Source organism: Scomber scombrus, chromosome 13 (assembly GCF_963691925.1).
Source record: "Scomber scombrus chromosome 13, fScoSco1.1, whole genome shotgun sequence".
Taxonomy (NCBI): domain Eukaryota; kingdom Metazoa; phylum Chordata; class Actinopteri; order Scombriformes; family Scombridae; genus Scomber; species Scomber scombrus.
The window spans coordinates 29,909,133-29,932,604 of NC_084982.1; the positions used below are offsets into that span (position 1 = coordinate 29,909,133).

A 23,472-nucleotide genomic window follows, 5' to 3' on the forward strand; every position below is an offset into this window, starting at 1 on the left:
ACTTAGCTTGGGGCTGAATGAGGTCAACCTGTCAGGACAATGTTGAATAAATTCTGGATTATTGATCTATATTCCTTCTAGTCTCACCATGTGACTTTACTCTCTGTGTGTTTGTGTTGCAGAGAAACCAGGAGCAGCTCCAGCTCCTGCTGAAGCTCCTTCAGCTGCTCCAACCAAGAAGCTGGAGAAGCTGTTCTTCATCGAGGAGCCCAAGACTGCACACGTCATTGAGAGTGAGACGCAACTCAAACATGACACACAACAGGAATGAATGCAACGCACAGCACATCTGTTATATATAAGGCTGCTCAATTAATCCAAATGTGATCGTGATTATGATTTTGGGGCCAAACGATGTCAAAACTAGTAAAATCAGGGGGAAATGATTTTTTCACTTTCTCTGTTTTACACTCACACTGTGCTGCTTCTACTTTGACAAAAATCTTACATTTAGCAACAGACAAACATGTTTTAGTTTTTGTAATATCGATTAAACTTCATCCTGTTGCTCCACAGAGGGAACTGCCACCTTCATCGCCAAGGTAGGAGGTGACCCCATCCCTAACGTGAAGTGGATGAAGGGTAAGTGGAGGCAGATCACTCAGGGCGGACGGATCTCCATCGAGCAGAAGGGCCAGGAGGCCAAACTGGAGATTAAAGAGGTGACCAAGTCAGACTCGGGTCAGTACAGGTGTGTCGCCTCCAACAAGCACGGAGAGATCGAGTGTAGCACCGACATGCACGTGGACGAAAAGAAAGAATCAACACAGCTGGAGGGCGACCTGCGAGCTAAACTAAAGAAGTGAGTTTGTTGTGTCTAATTAAAATATTCTGTAGTCTGTCTGTATCTTTATTCTGCTGGACTCTCTGCTGTGTCCATCTCTGGCTGTTCTTCCAAATGTGTTAAAATGTACAGAATTGTATTTTAAATTGCAGTGAAGATCCCAAAATACATTAAGTTGAGTTTTTGGGAAAATGTGACTAAAATGATGTATATGGCAGCAAGCAGTGTAGAGGCGGGACTTATTACTACTAACTTAAAACTGCATTCTATCAAAAGGCCACCAGGGGGCGACCGTTTTGGTGTCAAAAGGACTTCCGTCTCTATACAAGTCAATGGAGAATTCACCAACTTCTCACTTGATTTCTAACCTCAGTAAACGTTTTCAAAATGTGTTTATGGTCTCAATCGCTAGTTTAAAGCCTTCTTCAATGCAGTATGATGTTCATTTGGGACATTTTGGCCTCCCTGATTTTATATGTGACGATAAAGCAGGGTATGCATTAGGGCGTGGCTACGTGGTGATTGACAGGTTGATTGGTTCACAGGTTCAGGAGGGCGCCTCATGCTCCTCCTGATGCCCATATAAGTAGAATCCCTGTTTTTATTTTTCCCAGCATGCACCTGAAATTTTCAAGATGGCGCTGCTCAGATCCGATACTATTGGCCTCCGAGCAGCAGTCCACAAACCAATGGGTGACGTCACGGATGTAACGTCCATTTTATATACAGTCTATGGTTTTACTAGACTCTGTTTACTGTCTTATGTGTTACTGCAGGTTAACATGCTGTTGCATTTATGAGGATAACGTACTCATTAATAATGCATATTTTATATAAATAAATGGAAGACAGAGGAGAATCTGGGCTATAAGAAAAAGTGGATTTAGAGAAATCCAAATTTTTGGTGATTAAAAGGTTTATTTGTGTTTTTTCTGATCATAAAAAAATACATCTCTCACTTCAGGATCTGGATCACGTCTAGAAATGGAAAAGGATTTTAGCACATCTCGCCTTTTATACATCCAGTGTCAAAAGTGCCTAATGGATGAAATAAGTTCACCAGGTTCAACTTTGTGTCTCTTGTGTCATGTTCTCAGGACTCCATCAAAGCAGAAGAGTCCAAAGGAGGAGAAGGACATCGACATAGTGGAGTTGTTGAGGAATGTGGACCCCAAAGAGTACGAGAAATATGCCCGAATGTACGGCATCACTGACTACCGAGGCCTGCTGCAGGCTATCGAGCAGCTCAAGAAGGAGAAAGCTGAAGAAAGTGGAAGACCGGTAAAACTCTTCACAGACAAGCTCCTCTTGACATGTTTGTGTTAATAGACGAAGTGCTCAATGTTACTGTTGTTGACAGGAACTGGAACGTGGAGACAGAGAGTCTGATGAAGACATGGCCCGACTGGTGGCCGACCTGCAGAAGAGGATGGAGCGCACAGAGGTCCGGACATGTTCACTGTCTGATAACTTATCTGTCAAGTGATAGATAGATAGATAGATAGATAGATAGATGATAGATAGATAGATAGATAGATGATAGATGATAGATAGATATAGATAGATAGATAGATAGATAGATAGATAGATAGATAGATAGATAGATAGATAGATAGATAGATGATAGATAGATAGATGGATAGATAGATAGATAGATAGATAGATAGATAGATAGATAGATAGATAGATAGATAGATAGATAGATAGATAGATAGATGATAGATAGATAGATAGATGGATAGATAGGTAGATAGATAGATAGATGATAGATGGATAGATGATAGATAGATAGATAGATAGATAGATAGATAGATGATAGATAGATAGATGATAGATAGATAGATAGATAGATAGATAGATAGATGGATAGATAGATAGATAGATAGATAGATAGATAGATGGATAGATAGATAGATAGATAGATAGATAGATAGATAGATAGATAGATAGATAGATAGATAGATAGATGATAGATAGATAGATAGATAGATAGATGATAGATAGATAGATGGATAGATAGATAGATAGATAGATAGATAGATAGATAGATAGATAGATAGATAGATGATAGATAGATAGATAGATAGATAGATGATAGATAGATAGATAGATAGATAGATGGATGATAGATAGATAGATGATAGATAGATAGATAGATAGATAGATGGATAGATAGATAGATAGATAGATAGATAGATAGATAGATAGATGGATGGATAGATAGATAGATAGATAGATAGATAGATAGATAGATAGATGATAGATAGATGATAGATAGATAGATAGATAGATAGATAGATGATAGATAGATAGATAGATAGATAGATAGATAGATAGATAGATAGATAGATAGATAGATAGATAGATAGAAACTTTATTGATCCCCTAGGGGACATTTAGGGTCCAAGCAGCTTAATACACGTAGAGACATCACACATAACATTCACATACAACATAAACAGGAATGTAAAAAGTAAAATCTGTATGAATACAAGTTAAATAAGAATAAAGATACTAAGAACAGTATACTAAATAAATAAAAACCAAGGTCCAAATTAATGTGCTGAGGCTGTGTGATAATAGTACAAAAGATAAGGCAAGTATGAGTCATTAAATATTAAATATGGGCTAAATACGTAATTATGGAGGCCTGTTAGAAGAGGCCTGTAGCAGCGCAGAGATGGATATGAATAAATAGTATAATAATAAATAAATATGAGCATTATAGTGCAGTAATGTGATTGTCTCATCCCTCCGGCAGCCTGTGACCGTGGTGAAGGACATCGCTGATCAGGCTGTAATCACCAAGAAAGAAGCAGTGTTTGAGTGTGAGGTGAAGATCAACTACCCAGAGATCGCTCTGTCCTGGTACAAAGGAACCCAGAAACTGGACACAAGCGACAAGTACGACATCAGCATCAGCGGCGACCGCCACCTGCTGAAAATCAAGAAGTGCCAGTCGTCCGACCAGGGCAACTACAGGGTGGTCTGTGGGCCACACATCTCTAGCGCCAAGCTCAGCATCATGGGTCAGTACTGATACACCTGAAGCTGGTCCACATATGTGTTGAAATGTATTTATTTGGATAAACCCCTTGAGATGCATAAGGTCCAAATATATAAACAGACATTAAATCAACATACAAACATAGACTAGACAATACAAAAGAAAGAGAAATAGCAACTTTGAAGCCTAATTTCATATATTTGGTGATTTTTTTAATCATTCATATTTGGCAGGGTGGTTAAAAACACACTTTACTGTGGTATGTCAAACTCAGAACACATATTTATTCTTACTTTACACAGACTTTAACAGAAAAGGGTTGAGACTGAACCAAACAGGAAATGTGCCTCAAAGCCAAAACTACAATGTAAAAGAAGCTAAAAAAAGCTAATTAGTGGAGCTTCAAATACATCAGAAACATCAATGAATACTTCTAAACTTCCTCACTTTAGAGTAAACTAAAAAAGTTGCTGCAAAGTTATTTTGGAAGTAATTTATTCCCACTATGCTATACTTTGCAACCACTAAACCCTAAACTCTTGAAGTGTAATTTAATAGGTATGTATGTATGAAGAAGGAAACCACCGCTGACACGTCTCACTTGTATATTTTAAAGGTTTTATTACAAAGAGATCAGTGTCACATGTCCAATCTGAGAGAGTCCTGGTATCAATCTGAACCTCTCTACCACTACAATACTTACAACACTATATATATAGTACCCAAAACAAAACTCCACCTTCTAAACAAATGGTCAGTCTGGAGACACAGTCCTGACCCCTCATTTATAACTAGCTTTAAACAAATGGTCAGTCTGGAGAAATAGCCTCTGGCCTGTCCTTTATGGTTAACTTTTAACCTTTAACCTAAGTAAACATCTACTTTAGGAAGATATACAAGACAAAGACATGGCATCTCAAGTTACAACAGGATAAGGGCAATCCAGACACTACACCCTCCTAACAAATACTATGTTTTCTTCTTTGTCGTATTTTGTCTTTCAGAAGCAGAGGTTGAGAAGCATCTGCAGGATACATCGGGTAAGGAAGGCCAATCATGCACTCTGTCTTGTCAGTTGTCGATCCCTAACGTAGAGGCACAGTGGTATAAAAATGGCAAGCAGTTAGAGATGAAGGGCAGGTACACATCCGAGGTGAAACACAAGGTTCAGAAGCTTCTGATCAGAGAACTGAAGCCCGAAGACCAGGGCAGATACTCCTGCAAGTACCAGCACCTGGAGTCCTCAGCAGACCTCTGGGTGGAAGGTTTGTACCTGGAAACCATCCTGCAACCTGGTGGTGGATGATCTGCCCGTTTACTAACCTCTTACAACTTCCCCTCATCAAAAATCTGAGACTAATGTTGGGAAATTCGGACTCTTTTTTTCTCTTTCTTCTGGGATTGGTCTTCCTCTGTCTTAACCTTCTCCACGCCTCTCCTCTCCTGGATTATCTCGCAAAAAAAAAAAAAAAACTTCCGCCACCATCTCATTCGTTGTCTTCTTACATGCGTCTCGACTCAAACCCATCCTTCTCCAAACAACCAGTCATCATAACCGTCCCATAAGCATTTCCTCTGATCCATCATTTCTAACCCTGATGTGGATGTTGTGTCGATGAAAAAACTACCATTCAGGTTTTTGTCATACATTCCCAGTTGTGATGCCAAACACGTTTACCCATTCACGTCTTTATCTGTTTTAGCTGAACAAATTCATTTCACCAAACGCATCCACAACATCGAAGTCAACGAGCGCCAGTCAGCCACCTTTGAGTGTGAAGTTTCCTTCGACAATGCGATTGTTTCGTGGTACAAAGACACCTGGGAACTGAAAGAGAGCCCTAAGTACAACTTCACAAGCGAGGGCCGAAGACATTTCATGGTCATCCGAAACGTGGCCATCGAAGACGAAGGTGTGTAGAGCGCCATCGAGCCCCCAAAGGCCCATCCAAAAAAAAGCCCAATAGATTTTTTTTTTATCATCATTGTTTTTATGACTTGAGTGTTAAAAGTCTTCATTACTAATCCCATGTAGGCGTATACTCAGTGATTGTGAGGTTGGAGCCCAGAGGAGAGGCTAAGAGCACAGCTGAGCTTTATTTGTCTGGCAAAGGTACAGTTTCCTAGTCAGGCATCATCTTTTATGCTTCTGTTCAGCTTTTGTGTGTTTCAGTGTTTAACGCGTGTTCACTCTTCCCCCTTTTCACAGAAATTGAATTAGCAATGGTTCCCATCGGTAAGTATTTAATCTTCTAGACCAACGTCCAACTTTTACAGCAACAGCATTTGCTTTAATAATAATAAATATATTGTAATAGTATATATTTTTTAAATGGGGAATGAACACTATTCCATATTCTGTAGATGTCCCAGACTCCTCAGTTCAGAGGCCTGAGGTGGCTTCATCAGTGGCAGTGCAAGGTAAGACTGGAGTCAGCTGCAGGATTATATATAATAACCCTAACCCCCAAACAGGAAATGGATTCTTACAAAGATTCTATCACAACATTTGGGATTAAGTAAAGTTTGGATGAAGTATAAAACTGATTCTGTAAATTGAATCTTAATCCATTTCAGGCTTCAAATTTTAATGATTTTGACTAAAGTTTAACGTCATAATAAAATCTGAAATGTTTTTTTTAATCTTTTAAAGAAGAATCTGCCAAATTGTATCATTATGAAGAAGAGATTGAACATAGAGGTATTTATTCATTCATTTACCTCCCTCATGTTGACCAAGAACATTTAATTTAATGTAATTTAAATAACATTACTCTAACATTAAACCTCTGGTATCTGTCAGATCTAGCTGCTGGTTTTATTTAACATCTACAGTGAAACTAATCTAGACTTCTCATCACAAACTAAAATGTGTTTCTTTTGTTCTTAATAATGGAAACAAACAAAAACTGTTTTTGTTTTCTCAAGAATCAGCTGAGTTTTCATATCATTATGAAGAAGAGGTGGAGCAGAGAGGTACAACATGTTCACTCAACCTTCATCCTCTCATCACGTTTACCATCTGAGCAGATCTGGGAAAATTAATCATGTTTTTACCTTCCTGTCGTCCTCCCGGGTCAAACTGACCCCATCTCTTTTAACTCTTCCTTCCTTCCTTCCTTCCTTCCTTCCTTCCTTCCTTCCTTCCTTCCTTCCTTCCTTCCTTCCTTCCTTCCTTCCTTCCTCCCTCTTTCTTGAATTTTTCCTTCGTTCTTCCCCTCCTTCCCTCTTTCTTTGCTCCCTCCTCCTTCCTTCCTCCTTTCCTTCCTCCCTTCCTTCTCTCCTTCCTTCCTTCCTATTTTCCTCCCTCCCTTCTTACTCCTTTCCTTCCTTCCTTCCTTCCTTTCCTTCTTTCCTTCCTTCTTTCCTCCCTTCCTCCTCCCTTTCTTCTTTCCCTACCTTCCTTACTTCCTTACGTCCTTCCTTCCTCATTCCTTCCTTCCTCTTTTCCCCCCTCACTCCCTCCTTACTCCTTTCCTTCCTTCCTTCCTCGTTCCTTCCTTCCTTCTTCCCTCCCTTCCTCCTCCCTTTCTTCTTTCCCTACCTTCCTTCCTCTTTTCCTCCTCCCTCCTTACTCCTTTCCTTCCTTCCTTCCTTCCTTCCTTCTTTCCTTCCTCGTTCCTTCCTTCCTTCCTTCCTTCCTTCTTTCCTTCCTCGTTCCTTCCTTCCTTCTTTCCTCCCTTCCTCCTCCCTCCTTACTCCTTTCCTTCCTTCCTTCCTTCCTTCCTTCCTTCTTTCCTTCCTCGTTCCTTCCTTCCTTCCTTCTTTCCTCCCTTCCTCCTGTCCTTTCCTTGACATGAGGACAACAGGAGGGTTAAGCATCACTAAGCTATATTTCTTTGTGATTTAGATTTTTTGAATATTAATTTTAATTTTAATCTGGATAATTTGTTTCACTTATAAATCTTAAATCTTAATCTTAGATAAAAGAAATGATTCAGTTCTCTACCAAAACAAGGACTTCTCTCCCCAATAACACAAACCAGTGGATATGAATAATGGAGTTAAAGTAAAATATCAGTAAGTCAATAAAAGGTTTATCCTTACCAGTAATATCCAAGGTGTTGTTTCATGGTCGGTTGGTTCAGGTAAAACCCAAATCTGCCTCTTCCTGTCATCATAACATCATCCATCATCCGTCGTCTGACTATGAGACAAAACATGTTCTTCTTTGTTTGTTTTTGTCCAACATCTAAAAACATTTCATCCCATCTTCCATCTTTCCATCTTTCCATCACACACTCACTAACTCACAGTCCTGGTGGCATTTCACGGTTTGAGAGTGAGATTGTTTCTACATGCTTGGAAAGGGAGGAAGTAGATGGCGCTAAATCCTCAACACTGCTGAACCTTTAACCTTCCTGTCGTCCTCCCGGGTCAAATTGACCCCGTCTGTTTTGACTGTTCCTTCTTTCCTCCCTTCCTCCCTTCCTTCTTTCCTCTGTCCTTCTTTCCTCCCTTCCTCCCTTCCTTCTTTCCTCTGTCCTTCCTCCCTTCCTTTCTTCCTTCCTCCCTTCCTTCCTTCATTCCTTACTCCCTTCCTTACTCCCTTCCTTCCTCCCTTCATTACTTCCTCCCTTCCTTCTTTCCTCCCTCCCTCCCTCCTTCTCTCTTTCTTTCCTCCCCCCTACCTTCCTCCCTTCCTTCTTTCCTCTGTCCTTCTTTCCTTCCTCCCTTCCTTCCTCCCTTCCTTCCTTCCTCCCTTCCTTCTTTCCTTCCTTCTTTCCTCTGTCCTTCTTTCCTTCCTTCCTCCCTTCCTCTATTCCTTTCTCCGTCCCTCCTTCTCTTTCCTCCCTCCCTCCTACCTTCCTTCCTTCCTTCTTTCCTCCGTCCTTCCTTCCTTCTTTCCTTTCCTCCCTTCCTTCCTCCCTCCTGTCCTTCCTTCCTTCCTTCCTTCCTTCCTTCCTCCATCCTGTCCTTCCTTCCTTCCTTCCTTTGACCTGGGAGGACGACACGAAAGTTAAATAAATAGTGGACAATGACACGTTTTGGCTTTTGTTGACATTGCAACAAAATAAATAAAGTGTATTTCTGTTTTCTCTGATGTTGAACTAAACGTTCTTTGAGATGAACGGACAGCGTCTCCGTTAAACTGTGAAATGACCTCATGAGTTCAGCGTGCTCACAGTTCACTCACCTCTGTTGTCTCTTGTCACTTTTGTGGTTGTCGCACTTCAGTCGAGTATCAGAGCTGGACCGAAGAGACGCTAACACAACAAGTGTCCAAAACCAAAGGTATCCAGGCGTTGGTCATCTGTCTGTTAATGTGTGTGTGTGTGTGTGTGTGTGTGTGTGTGTGTGTGTGTGTGTGTGTGTGTGTGTGTATCTGAGCCGCTCTTAACCATGGCTCTCTCTTACTGTTTGTCTTTGTTTTTTTGATCTTTATGTTTGTGTTTTTTTCTCCTTTCTCCCAACCTTTTTTTTTCTTCTTCTTGTAATCATTCTTCATCTATAATTATGTTTTTATTTTTCCAAACTAACCTCTCCCAGTTCTGCAATCTGAGGCAATTTTTTTTAGCTTCTGCATTACTCCTAAAAAACCTTTTTATTTTATTTTATTCTAGTAATTATAATTGTTCTTTGCATACAGTTTCACTTTGGGTTAATTACAGATTACCTGGTAAACTGTAAATAAAAAGTCTTACTATTTATTTGTGACATATATATTTATACACATATGATCATTTGATTTGATCCTTCTTTTTTCTGAGTGTAATAAGCAGTTATTCATACATGCTTTGAGCCAATGCTTTGGGACACTTCAGTAACATTGACTTCAGAAACAGTGATGATGATTCTCGGGTTTTGTCCTTTTTTTTGTTTCTTCCTCCAGCTGCCAGAGTTCCCATTGAAGAGCCAGTGGAGACCAAGAAAGTTGAAATGAGAGAAGCAATTCCTACAAAAGGTACCGCTTACATGACTGTCTTCATGCTGCAGCTCAGTGCTCTGTACTCATGAGCTTGTCCGTCTGTCGTCTGCTACTAAAATCTTGCTTGGTTTCGTCCTTCCTGTTTGATTCTTTTAGTTTTTTTATTGTATTTCTTATTTGGGCTACAGATAGACCTGTCGCTGCATTATCTACTGTAGTCGCTTTTTCTTTTATGAGTCCTGGCTTTTGCCGAGCTTCTCTGCTTCACATGCAATTGCTCAGCATCCTCCATTTGATGCTAATATAGTCAGTGTCTTTTAATTCCCCCCGAAAAGCTGAGGAGAAGCCCGAAGAGAAGCCGACACCAGCTGTGAAGGAGCCGGCACCAGCGAAAGGTACCCAGCATACCTTCGATGTTGCCATAACTTCATCTATGGGTTTCCATGTTGTTTATTCCTTTAAAGTAGCTCTTGTGTATTTAAGTGTAATTGTGTTTTTTGTGGTGTTTTGTTACTGGAAGTTTTTATTTTGTTAAAATTTACTTCATTGCACTGAACTTTTGAAGTACCCGAGGCCAAAAAGCCCGTGGAGGAAAAGGTTCCTGTGGTCTTAGTCCCAGAGAAGAAGGAAGCTGCTGCTCCTAAAGGTAGAGATGTCTGATTGCTAACCACTCTTAACCTAACATCTATTTAACATGACACTGTCCTTTCATGGACCACTGTGTTATATTGTAGTTTGAACTGTGTTTTCTTTTATATATATTGGGTTATAATGTGTTTAAATGTATCTAAAAGAACCAGAGGAGATTAAGAAGCCTGCTCCCTCTCCACCTGCTGAGAAACCCAAAGTGCCAACAAAAGGTACTTTTCTTTCTCTTTTTGCTTTTGATTGACGTGTTAAAGGTAGGGTTGGTAATCCTGTTCAGAAGCACTTTTTGTTATACTGGGTGAACTGGTCCTTCTATTATCAGAGGTATCAATACATCATGAATTTAGAAAAAGGAACGGATCAATCAGAGCTCTGTGACAGCCACAGGACTGATAAAACTCCGACCAATCCATGCTCTTCACACCGAAAAGCAAAAACCAATCAGGTGCCTTCATGTCTAGTTCTGCATCCGCCCCCCCTATCTCCCTGCCTACTTCACGTGCACAGTCTTCACCTGTCGCTGTTGCCGGTTTGTGGGGGCGTGGCTTGGACGGACTCACTGCCGGGAGGGGGAGCAGCGGGGGGGAACTTAGAGGAGGCAGGAGGAGGTTTCAAATCTTGCTAGCTCTCTTGCTAGCTTTCCAACATTACCAACCCTACCTTTAACCTGCATCCTCAGTAGCAGATTAGCTGTGTTCAGCATATATAACTTTCCACCTCTTGATATCTTTATATCCCATACTTTAGTAATTCTCTGTTTGTCTGTTTTCTACATGATACTGTCCCAGTTTCACTCTTCATCAGTGTGTTTGTCTCACTGTTGAGTGTCATCTTACTCTTTTGAATACCTCTTCATAACTCTTAGATGCTATCACAACTTTTATGCTAACGTTAGCTAATGTTTGTGTTGCCTACTTGAAGATGAGTCCAAGCCTCAGGTTCCAGCAGAGCCCAAAAAAGTGGCGCCTGCAGCTAAGCCTGAGCCTGAGCCCAAGCCTAAAGTGAAAGCAGAACCTGAAGCAAAGCCTAAGCCCGCACCGGCTCCCAAAGCAGAACCTGAACGCAAACCTGCAGCAAAGGTTGAGCCGAAGCCTGAAGTGAAGCCAGCAGTGGTTAAGAAGCCGGCGTCACCACCATCCAAAGGTATTTCCTGTCTTGTTTGGGTTTTAGGACCGTTTGTAGTCTGATTGTATGTTTGTGTTTGTTCAGCTTCAAACATGGAAGCAAATCTTTCAGCATCTGTTTGTCCTGAATGTTTCGATCGGTGTCTAAACCACTGAATGTTGCTTTAAGTCCCCGAAGAGGCAGCGAAACCAGCAAAGATCAAGCCAGAGCTGACAAAAACCAAGCCAGAACCAGAACCTGAAAAACTAAAACCAGAAGTCCGTAAACCTGAACCTGCCGTCAAGAAGCCAGAACCAGCTGTTCCCAAACCCGAACCAGCAGTGAAAAAAGCTGAAACTGAAGTGAGAGCAGAACCAGAACCTGCAAAGGCCAAACCAGAACCTGCAAAGGCCAAACCAGAACCTGCAAAGGCCAAACCAGAACCTGCAAAGGCCAAACCAGAACCAGCAGCTGCACCAAAGGAACCTCTTAAGAAAGGTATACGTCATCTCTGTTTGAGATGCAGCTCTGGAGTTGTTCTTAATCTTCTTAACTCTGCCTTCCAGCTTTAATGTGTCTAAACATTAAAGCTAAATGATCTTTTCTGTGTTTGATTTTGTTTAGAAACTCCTCACATCTTTAATCTAACCTTCTGGCTTTTAATGGATCTCTAATGTTCCTCATCTCTGTTGTCAGTGTTTGAGTCTAGTGTTGTTGTGTTTGTCTCATTTATTACATCCTCTTTGCTTTGAGCCATAAAACTACAAAGCAACTAGGCTCACTTTACTTCCTTCACTTCTTCTTCTTGTGTCTTTTTTAACCTTTGGAATTCATAAGCCATAATCATAAGCATAGTTTATATATTCTACTGCTGACATCATGTTTTTTTAAAAGTGCCAGAAGCACCAACAAAGAAGGAGGAGGTGGTTGTTGCACCTTCACCTGCAGCCCCAGTAAAGGTGGAGAGAGATGAGGAAGCACCGCAGAAGAAGCCTGTGGTAGCTGCAGGTACTTAAAGTCTCATCCAAAGCTCCTCACACTGAATTCTTAAACTCATCTTTAACTCTTTTGGGTTTTGTTAAGTGTTTGTCTAACGTCTAATCTCTGGCTCCAGTATGTTGAGATGGGGCTTCACTTTAAACTGAGTTCTTCTTGTTGTGCACTCGATAGAGTGTTGGGTGGATTTTTTTTTTTTTTTTCTTAAACTTGAATTCTTTGTAAAACTTGTAACGTGTGTGAATGGTGCTCTTTAAAGTTCCTGAAGTGGAGAAAAAAGTACCTGAGCCTCCAAAAGCCAAGAAACCAGGACCTGCTGTTGTTGTTCCTCCCAAAGAAGAGCCAGCGAAGAAAGAGAAAGGTACTCTCATGTTTCTGGCAGATCTTTCAATGTTTGTTGTTTTCATGTTGGTCTGTTCATGTCTTAAACAGGCAGGGTTACGTTATTCAAATCATCATCATACATTTAAATTATATTTTACACTTTCCTCCCAAATTAGGACTAAGAATCAAATCCAAATGTGTGATAATATAAGATGATTGACAGCTAATAACAAGAGTATGCTCAACTTGCTGACTCCTTGCATTTTCTAAAATAGAGAATACCAACTTAAGTATGATCATTATGTTTGATATTGTTTGTAATGTAACCTGACAAAAACGGTCGCCCCCTGGTGGCCTTTTGATAGAATGCAGTTGTAAGTTACTTCTGCGTTGGCCTCATTTCATAGGACCGGAACTCCCCGCCTGGGTTAAACAAGTATTCCCTGTTCTGTTTAAGACATTCTTGTTTGTCCACCAGCACATTGTTCTCTTCTTTATAGTCATGTTTTCTGCATGTTCTTGTGTCAAACCCTCTTAAAGCTTTGAAGCCCAAAGTTGTACCTGAAGAGGTGCGTGAGCTTCAGAAGGTGTTTGATGAGGAGGTTGTTTCAGAGCCTGAACCTGAGAGGCTGCCTGATAAAGAGCCTGAAACAGTACCTGAGAGAAGAAGGCCTTCAGGGGAAGCTGAGGTGAAAGGAAAGATTGCTGAGAAGGTGCCAACACCAAAGGTGGTTCCTGAAAAAGTACCAGAAAAGGTTTCAGTTAAACTCCCAACAGAGAAAACTCCTCCTGAGACCAAACCTGTAAAAGTTCCTCAGAAAAAGGAGAAAGAAGAGAGGATTCCTGAGAGAAAGCCTGTAGAGGAAGTAAAACCCAAAAGGGAGCTGATCTCTGAAGAAAAACCAGTTCCTCCGAAGATGCCTGAGAAGGTTTCTGAACCTAAACAAGAGAAACAAGAGATTCTTCGTAAAGGTACAGCTGAGGCCGACCTCAGTGCTTCTTCTCTTCTTCTTCTTTCTTCTTCATGCATGGTAACCGTTGGCAACAGTCAAGTTACAGAGTTCAGTCTCCTGTTTTAAGGGTCTGAAGCTTGTTCTGAACCATGGAGCTAAAAGAGATTAATGTAGGATATTATTAAAAATATAGAAATTATAATGAATTAATTTTATTATGATTTAAATGATATGATTCATATTAACCCTCCTGTCGTCCTCCCGGGTCAAATTGACCCCGTCTGTTTCGACTGTTCCTTCCTTCCTTCCTTCCTCCCTCCTTCTCTCTTTCTTTCCTTCCTCCGTCCTTCCTTACTTCCCTTCCTTCCTTCCTCCCTCCTTTCCTTCCTTCTTCCTCCCTTCCTTCCATCCTTCCAACTTTCCTCCCTTCCTTCCATCCTTCAATCTTTCCTTCCATCCTTCCATCTTTCCTTCCTTCCTCCTTTCCTTCCTTCTTCCTCCCTTCCATCATTCCTTCCTTCCTTCCTCTCCTTCCTTCTTCCTCCCTTCCATCATTCCTTCCTTCCTTCCTCTCCTTCCTTCTTCCTCCCTTCCATCATTCCTTCCTTCCTTCCTCTCTTTCCTTCTTCCTCCCTTCCATCATTCCTTCATTCCTTCCTTCCTTCCATCCTTCCATCTTTCCTTCTTTCCTCGACTCAAGAACAACAGAAGGGTTAATAACAGTTATTTTTGTCGTATAATATATATTATTCATATTTAATATGTATTTTAAATGATACATTGCCACAATAACTTTTTCCAAAGAAATGCACTACATTTTATTTTTGGTCTATTAAAATATGAGAGTCTGTATAGTCAGTTCTGATCTACTGCAAACATAATACATGCTTATTCATTATGCGCAAATAATGAAATACACGAACAGTAAACCTTACATGTGATAGTGAATTAGCATGTCATCATAATATAATAATAATAATATATGAGATCAAATTGAGCACGAACTGAACTGTTGCCACGTCTTGTAACATATTACATCCCTCTTTCATGTCTAAGGATGTGCTCTGTTTTGTGTCCTTTAATGAATCCTGGTTATTTGTGTATGTTTGTGTATTAACTATGTAAATTCTCTTCTTTTAAAATGATCTTCTACACTCCAACATGGGTTAAAACAATAATTCTTTAAAAGAAACAGAAACTAAGAAGATTCAGAAGATTCTTACTCCAGAGAAAAGAGTCTCTTCTCCAGAAAAAGGTACCATCTGAAAACATGGTGGAACACTTCACTGCATCTTAACTCTTGATGATAATACACAACCGGTGGATTATCACCTTTAATCAGTAGCCCTTTAATCCCCATGTTGTCTCTTTCTAACATTGATGCTTGTCTTTGTGTTTTGTTGTCACCTCTTGGCGCCGCCACATGACGCCTCTTCTTCTTCAACACCTCTTAACAACTTCCAGCTCTTACAACTTTTGTCAAGATTGAGCAAAGTAAAGAAGCTCAGAAGATACAGGAAGTTTATTACGTGACAGAGGAAGAATCTCCTGCTGACGTGGACGAAGAATCTCCTGCTGATGTGGAGGAAGAATCTCCTGCAGACGTGGAGGAAGAATCTCCTGCTGACGTGGACGAAGAATCTTCTGCTGACGTGGAGGAAGAATCTCCTGCTGACGTGGATGAAGAATCTCCTGCTGACGTGGACGAAGAATCTTCTGCTGACGTGGAGGAAGAATCTCCTGTGGATGAGACGATTGTTTTGCTATCAGAAGAAGTTGGCTTAAGTTCAACAGAAAAGCTGAGACAAAGAGATAAAAAGTCAGAACTTAGAGGTGAGATATCTGTTACTGACACTTCAAGGAAGAAGGAGACCAGGGTGACTAAACACAGAGTCATCCCAAAAACAAAAGAAACTACAGTTTTGGTTCAGGAGCTTCAATCTGAGAAAGATAGGGAGGATAAACCTGCAAAAGAAAAAACTGAAAAGGAGTTATTTGTCAGGAGAGTTGAGTCACCAACAGATGAGAGAAAAGATAGCACATCAGTGAGACATCAGGAAGTTACTGTTACAGTCAAAAAGAGGGGAGAGAGAAGCCTTAAAACACTAAAAGAACAGGAAGTAGTAAAAACTCAAGAAACTTCCTCAATCAAAGAAGTAGAGGTAGTTAAATATGCAGATCAAATCAAACCTGTTATTATTAGCACAGAAGCAAGAAAACAGACTCAGGAGCTTGAAATTGAAGGACACATTTTGACAGAGGAATCTTCCAGTTATGATGTTGAGATATCAGCTGTTCCAGATGAGACATACAGCAGAACAGAAGTTACAGTTGAGCTGAGGAAAGCTGCAGTTAAAGACAAACCAACTAAAGTTATTCCAAGTGAAGAAACAAGTACAACACCAGTCATTCCTGACGTCAAAAAAGATGAAAGTACTGCACCGGTGAAAGTGTCAGCAAAGAAACAAGAGAAGAAGAAAAAGGTTAAATCTGATGAGATAACTGACAAATCCAAACAGGAAGTACAAATTAGCCCCAAAGTTAAAGCTGAAGTCAAGCCCAAAGAGTCAGTAACAGATATTGAGCTTCAGAAGCCGAAAGAGTCAGTAACAGATATCGAGCTTCAGAAGCCAAAAGTGACAGAGTCTGCACAATATGAAGCAGAACATAAGAAAACACAGGAATCCAAAGACGCCGTCCCTCTTCAGAGAGGTGAAACTGGAATCATAAAAGTACAAGAAACATGTCTTTTAGTCGAGGACGTGGTTCAGATTAAACCTTCAGTACCTTCAGAACCGGAGGAGAAGGAAAGGACTTCCCTGAAAGCAGCTTCTTCTAGAGGTAACAAGAGACAATCTAACATCATCATCATCATCATGTTAATCTCCATCTGGGTGCAGTCTTTTTTCTTTTTCATCCAAAATCTTGGTCAACCACCAGGGGGCAGCATTTCAGTCTTACTCTTCACCTCATTTCTAAATATCTTTTCAACAAATCACATTTCTTTAGTTCATTGTGTTTCCCATCGTCATCACTGTATATTTATTAAAGGGCTCTTCTTTTTTTTATTTATCCCTTTGTGGTTTAAAGGCTGTCTTTCTAATACTTATTTCCTTCTTTTAAACATATATCTTTCCATTAAACTGAACCTGATTATTCTTTAAAGCAACCGAAGCCAAGCCTGAGACGATTCCTGCTACTCCATCTCCTGCAACACATGTTGAGATAAAGGGAAAAACACCTGAGAGAGGTACAACTGCAGCACTGTACTTGTCCTCTTCAATTATGATAAATATACCACAGGTTGATAATCAGCTCCTGTTACTTATTATTTCTGTGTGTGTGTGGTTTAACTCCAAATGTTTGTGTCTGTGTTGTCTTTTCTCCTAATCTCTTGGCACCGCCGCATGGTGCTTTCTCTTCACAACTCTTAAAATCTACCAATCCTCAAGCAGCTGAGGAGGGATTAGAAACTTTAGATTTTGTGTCCAAGGAAGCGTCCACTGAAGAGAAGGTTATGGAAAGAGAAGACGTTGTTGAAGGAAAGGAAGATGAAGAAGTCACTGGCAAATATTTAAAATCTTTACCGCACCGAGAGATTTTAAGTATGATGGAAGAACCTGATGAAGAATCTAAAATAAGTGGTGAGAAATCTGTCACTAATGGTTCAATGATACTGGGCGTTAAAACAAAAGAAATGATAGAAACTAAAAAAGGTTTGACACTTCAGGATAAACCAACTGAACAAACATCTCAAGTTAAAGATTTTCCAACACCAATTGTAAAAAAGAAAGACATTAAAAAAGCTGCTAAAGACCAAGAGGAAGTTTCTAGAAAAGGAAAAACTAAAGCTGAGAGTCCAGTTTCTGATCAAAAGGATGTGTCAGCATTTATATCTCCAAAGGATTTACTATCACAAAAAGAGAGACATCAAAAGTTAGCCAGAAGTAGAGAAGCTGCAGCAGAAAAGGAAAAGATCCCATCACAATTAATCACAGATAAGGATAAAACTGAAAAGGCTATTCCCGCTAAAGATGAGACACGTGAAAAAGAATTAATCACAGAGCATGCAGCAGTTGATGAGGACATTAATATGGCAGACAACAAATCAGTATCTCCACAAGATCCACAACAGACACGTACCAAACCTCAACAGATTGTACTGGAACAAAACCAGTTAAGGGTCAGTACTGCAAAAGATAGAAGTTTTAAAGTCACACCGGTTAAAGAGACTAAATCAACACAAGAACAAATGGAAAGAAAGGTTTCACTTACACCCATGATGAAGGACACTAAAGTAGCTGCTCCTGAAAAATGTGCACAATTAAAAGAATCAGTATCTCTCAAGGAAGGACTAGAAAAGCTAGACAGAACTAAACAGCTAGCAGACGAAGAAATGATAGAAACTAAAACAGGTTTGACACTTCAGGATAAACCAACTGAACAAACATCTCAAGTTAAAGATTTTCCAACACCAATTGTAAAAAAGAAAGACATTAAAAAAGCCACTAAAGACCAAGAGGAAGTTTCTAGAAAAGAAAAAACTAAAGCTGAGAGTCCAAAAACTTCAGTCAAAGCTGTTTCTGATCAAAAACAGAAGGTGACCTCAGAAGATATTGTCACACAGGAAATCAAAGAAAAACCTAAATCAGCAGATAGAAAACCTGAGTTAGACAGTAAATCTTTAGAAAAAGACGAACTAAAACACACTGAGCAGGAAGAGCAACCTGGAGACACTGCAATCACCTCAAATACACAACACATTGATTCTTCAGAGCTTATAAAACCAATAACAGAGGTATCATATGAACTTGAGGACATCCATAAAACTACAGCAGTTACTGCAAAACAGAAAACATTAGCTGCAAAACCAGTCAGACTGGATATAGATTCACAGTCTGAGCAAAGCAAACTCACTGCAACAGAAAAGAAGCTTTTAAAGAATGTGGCACATGAGGTTGAAAATAGAAATATTCAGCCAGGAGTTCCTGAAGAAAAGAACAAAGTTGATTCTTCTAAAAAGAAAAAACCTGACACATGGGAACCAAAAGGCTCTAAATTAGACATCACACATGAAGAGAATGAAGGACTAAATGATGAATTAAAACAGCCAAAGGAAAAACAGTCAATGATACAAAAAGAACAGATTATAGAACAAACAGGAGACTTTGCTGGCTTTCACTCAGAGGCAGTCACGGCCAAAGAAAAAGAGATTAAACAATCAGAAAAGGGAAGGACGGACGGAAAAGCCTCAGATATACCTGTGATGAAGGAAACACCCATCAAAGAAATCTCACCTTCTGAGAAACTACTAAAGCCAACCAGGGTGCTTCAATCTGAATCAGTTCTGTCTAATGTAGTTACACTCAAAGACAAGCTAGTCAAAGTCAGTCCTTTGGAGGGAATAACAGAGGTGACACCCAGCAGAGATACCTCAGTTACTACTGCATTGAAAGACCAACATCCAGAATCTGGATCATTTTCCTTAACAGCACAAACTGATGAGGATGTGTCAGCAGTTATTTCTCCAAAGGATTTACTATCACAAAAAGAGAGACATCAGAAGTTAGCCAGAAGTAAAGAAGCTGCAGCAGAAAAGGAAAAGATCCCATCACAATTAATCACAGATAAGGATAAAACTGAAAAGGCTATTCCCACTAAAGATGGGACACGTGAAAAAGAATTAATCACAGAGCATGCAGCAGTTGATGAGGACATTAATATGGCAGAGAACAAATCAGTATCTCCACAAGATCCACAACAGACATGTACCAAACCTCAACAGATTGTACTGGAACAAACATCTCAAGTTAAAGATTTTCCAACACCAATTGTAAAAATGAAAGACATTAAAAAAGCTGCAAAAGACCAAGAGGAAGTTTCTAGAAAAGAAAAAACTAAAGCTGAGAGTCCAAAAACAGACGCAGAAGATATTGTCACACATGAAATCAAAGAAAAACCTAAATCAGCAGATCTAAAACACACTGAGACTAAATCAACACAAGAACAAATGGAGAGAAAGGTTTCAGTTACACCCATGATGAAGGACACTAAAGTAGCTGGTCCTGAAAAATGTGCACAAATAAAAGAATCAGTATCTCTGAAGGAAGGACTAAAAAAGCTAGCCAGAACTAAACAGCTTGCAGACAAAGAAATCCCCTCAGAATTAGTCAAAGTTGAGGATAAAACTGAAAAGAATACTTCTGATAAAGATGGGACAAAGTCAGCCAAATCTAAAAAGATTACAGTTGAAGAACTCCAGGCAGTTTCAGATGAATACAGGACTGTTGTTCCCTTTGAGTCAACAGAACTGGAACAACTCAGAGGAAGACCTGTGATAATGAAAGATGAAGATATTCCACAACTGGTTGTTTTATCTGATGCCAAAGACAAAGAGATTGCGGTAGGACAAATCAGGTCAAACGTAGTCCCAGTTGAAAGAAAAACAGATACGGTGGCTCCCATTGAAAAGAAGACACTAACAAGACAGGAGCACACAGCTTCAGAGCTAACTGAGCCTAATGTAACCTTTGCAAAGTCTTTAGCGGAGGAGGATGCTCTAGAAAAACATGCAACTGAAAGAAGTGTCAGAGTGGAAATAACAGGAAAGGAGGGCATCATTAATGTAACAAAGATTCCTCAGGAAAAGCTCAGCAAGTCAGAAGAAGACACAAAGAGAGACAAAACTAACAAAATTGCTCAGATTGAAGAGAAGAAAAGAAGACAGGAACAAACTGAGACAAAGGTTGCAGTTAAACCTGAGATAGAAGTAACAGCGGAGAAGGCAGGTGACATTTATCAAGAAAAAGCCCAGAAATCAGTCAGTCAGTCAACAGTTCAACCAGTTAAAGACAAAACTCTAAAGACAAAGACAGCGAGGAAGGAACAAACTATAATAAAAGATTCAATTCCACCATCTGAAGATCTGACAGCTGAAGACATCCAGTCCCAGACAGTCCCAGTTAAAGATGAATATGGTGGTGTTACTCCATTTGAGGTGACAGAAACAAAACACAAAAGAGTTGAAAGACCTTTAATGGCGGAAACCTCTGAAAAAGTGCTGGTAGTTAAAGATGTAGATGTTCAATCAGATTCTTCCACACAAGTAGAGGGAAAGGAAAGGAAGGAAACAATCAAAACAGAAGAGAGGCAGAAGTCTGACAAAACATCAGAAATGCTAGTTGAGGACAGCCATTTAAAAGAATCTCTAAAAGACAAAGACCAGAGGTTGGGCAAAGGTACAAAGGTTACTGTGGAAGCAATACAATCCAAGACAGTCAGGATTAAAGATGAATACGGTAGTGTTGGGCCATTTGAAGCAACAGAAACAAAACAGGATCAAGTTGACAGAACATATTCAGCACCTGTGATGGAGGTTGCATCTGAAAAATATCAAAAAGTTAAACATGCAGATGTTAAATTTGACACCGTCCAAAGATCTGTTATACCTGACAAGCTAATAAAAGACCTTCCATCAAGCAGAGAGAATGTTTATGAAGCTGCTGAAGTTTCTGGTGTAAGGCTTTCACAAAGTCCAGACTCTGCTAAGGAGAGTCCAGACTCTGCTAAGGAGAGTATTGTAGAAATTGTAGCCAAACAACAAGAGATTGTAGAAAGAAATACTCAATCAAAGGAACTCACAAGTCAGGTTGAAACTGACACAAGACAGAAACAACAAAAGGCAGATGTGACAGTTGTTGCTAACCTAAAAACTCAACAAACAGAGAGTGTCACAAAAACAGAGGACAATAGGACATTATCTCTCAGAATGGGTATTAAAGATGAGGAAGCATGTCCTAAAACAGTCACTGTTGAAGACAGAACTGCCAATGTTACCTATATAGAAGGAATTAAAGTTACTGTGGAAGAAAGCCAATCCAAGACAGTCAGGATTAAAGATGAATACGGTAGTGTTGGGCCATTTGAAGCAACAGAAACAAAACAGGATCAAGTTGACAGAACATTTTCAGCACCTGTGATGGAGGTTGCATCTGAAAAAATGCTGGTAGTTAAAGATGTAGATGTTCAATCAGATTCTTCCACACAAGTAGAGGGAAAGGAAAGGAAGGAAACAATCAAAACAGAAGAGAGGCAGAAGTCTGACAAAACATCAGAAATTCTAGTTGAGGACAGCCATTTAAAAGAATCTCTAAAAGACAAAGACCAGAGGTTGGGCAAAGGTGCAAAGGTTACTGTGGAAGCAATACAATCCAAGACAGTCAGGATTAAGGATGAATACGGTAGTGTTGGGCCATTTGAAGCAACAGAAACAAAACAGGATCAAGTTGACAGAACATTTTCAGCACCTGTGATGGAGGTTGCATCTGAAAAATATCAAAAAGTTAAACATGCAGATGTTAAATTTGACACCGTCCAAAGATCTGTTAAACCTGACAAGCTAATAAAAGACCTTCCATCAAGCAGAGAGAATGTTTATGAAGCTGCTGAAGTTTCTGGTGTAAGGCTTTCACAAAGTCCAGACTCTGCTAAGGAGAGTCCAGACTCTGCTAAGGAGAGTATTGTAGAAATTGTAGCCAAACAACAAGAGATTGTAGAAAGAAACACTAAATCAAAGGAACTCACAAGTCAGGTTGAAACTGACACAAGACAGAAACAACAAAAGGCAGATGTGACAGTTGTTGCTAACCTAAAAACTCAACAAACAGAGAGTGCTAAAACAGACTTAGTGGTCACAAAGCATTCACCACGGCATGAGGAAGTTGAATATGATTATACATCCCAAAGGAAACCAGAGTCCCTGAAAGACCATAGACAGGTTACAGTTGGAAGCATTCAGTCCAGAACAGACTCAGTTAAGGATGTTGTTTATAACGTTTCTACAACTGCAGAATTGAGGCAAGAGCAGATAGAAAGTAAGTCTTCGAGGACTCCTGTAATGGATGTTCCATATGAAAAATCATTGATTATGAAAGAAGGAGACACTGTATTAAATACTCCACAAAGGTATATTACGCATGATGAACTAGTAAGAGGCACTTATGAGTCAGAGAAAGCTTATAGTCAGAAGTTAGATCAAACTGAAGAGAAAGTTCAAGAAAGCAAGTCAAAGGTTGAAATACTTGGTGACAAAACCACCAAAGTGGCTCCATTTGAAAGACACGATACCAGACCAGACTTTGCAGATAAAGAAATATTACCAGGCCGAGACACTTCTGAAAAATACGCCTGTAGTGGAGTTGTTGGAGATACTCAAATAGACTTTGCAAAACAGACTTTACATGAAAGCAATAAATCAGATTTTATAGCAGAAGACATTAAATCAAAGACAGTCCCGTTTAAAGACAAAACAGCTAAAGTTAGGAAGGAAACTATCAAAACAGAAGAAAGGAAGAAGTCTGACAAAACATCAGAAATGCTAGTTGAGGACAGCCATTTAAAAGAATCTCTAAAAGACAAAGACCAGAGGTTGGGCAAAGGTGCAAAGGTTACTGTGGAAGCAATACAATCCAAGACAGTCAGGATTAAAGATGAATACGGTAGTGTTGGGCCATTTGAAGCAACAGAAACAAAACAGGATCAAGTTGACAGAACATATTCAGCACCTGTGATGGAGGTTGCATCTGAAAAATATCAAAAAGTTAAACATGCAGATGTTAAATTTGACACCGTCCAAAGATCTGTTATACCTGACAAGCTAATAAAAGACCTTCCATCAAGCAGAGAGAATGTTTATGAAGCTGCTGAAGTTTCTGGTGTAAGGCTTTCACAAAGTCCAGACTCTGCTAAGGAGAGTCCAGACTCTGCTAAGGAGAGTATTGTAGAAATT

At 39.8% G+C, this 23,472-nt stretch overlaps 1 protein-coding gene across 1 annotated transcript in view; it reads left to right on the top strand.

Moving 5' to 3' along the window:
• The window catches only part of ttn.2 (titin, tandem duplicate 2), a 225,324-nt gene that overhangs the window by 74,714 nt on the left and 127,138 nt on the right, over positions 1 to 23,472 (top strand). Inside the window, 23 exon segments of the mRNA XM_062431355.1 lie at positions 123 to 233; positions 517 to 802; positions 1,882 to 2,065; positions 2,145 to 2,228; positions 3,546 to 3,813; positions 4,796 to 5,056; positions 5,495 to 5,704; positions 5,827 to 5,904; positions 6,001 to 6,027; positions 6,156 to 6,212; positions 6,448 to 6,492; positions 6,726 to 6,767; positions 9,625 to 9,713; positions 10,004 to 10,055; positions 10,226 to 10,306; positions 10,455 to 10,520; positions 11,230 to 11,451; positions 11,602 to 11,910; positions 12,307 to 12,420; positions 12,668 to 12,769; positions 13,273 to 13,704; positions 15,150 to 15,518; positions 15,987 to 16,526. Coding sequence (XP_062287339.1) covers positions 123 to 233; positions 517 to 802; positions 1,882 to 2,065; positions 2,145 to 2,228; positions 3,546 to 3,813; positions 4,796 to 5,056; positions 5,495 to 5,704; positions 5,827 to 5,904; positions 6,001 to 6,027; positions 6,156 to 6,212; positions 6,448 to 6,492; positions 6,726 to 6,767; positions 9,625 to 9,713; positions 10,004 to 10,055; positions 10,226 to 10,306; positions 10,455 to 10,520; positions 11,230 to 11,451; positions 11,602 to 11,910; positions 12,307 to 12,420; positions 12,668 to 12,769; positions 13,273 to 13,704; positions 15,150 to 15,518; positions 15,987 to 16,526 — 4,029 coding nt within the window.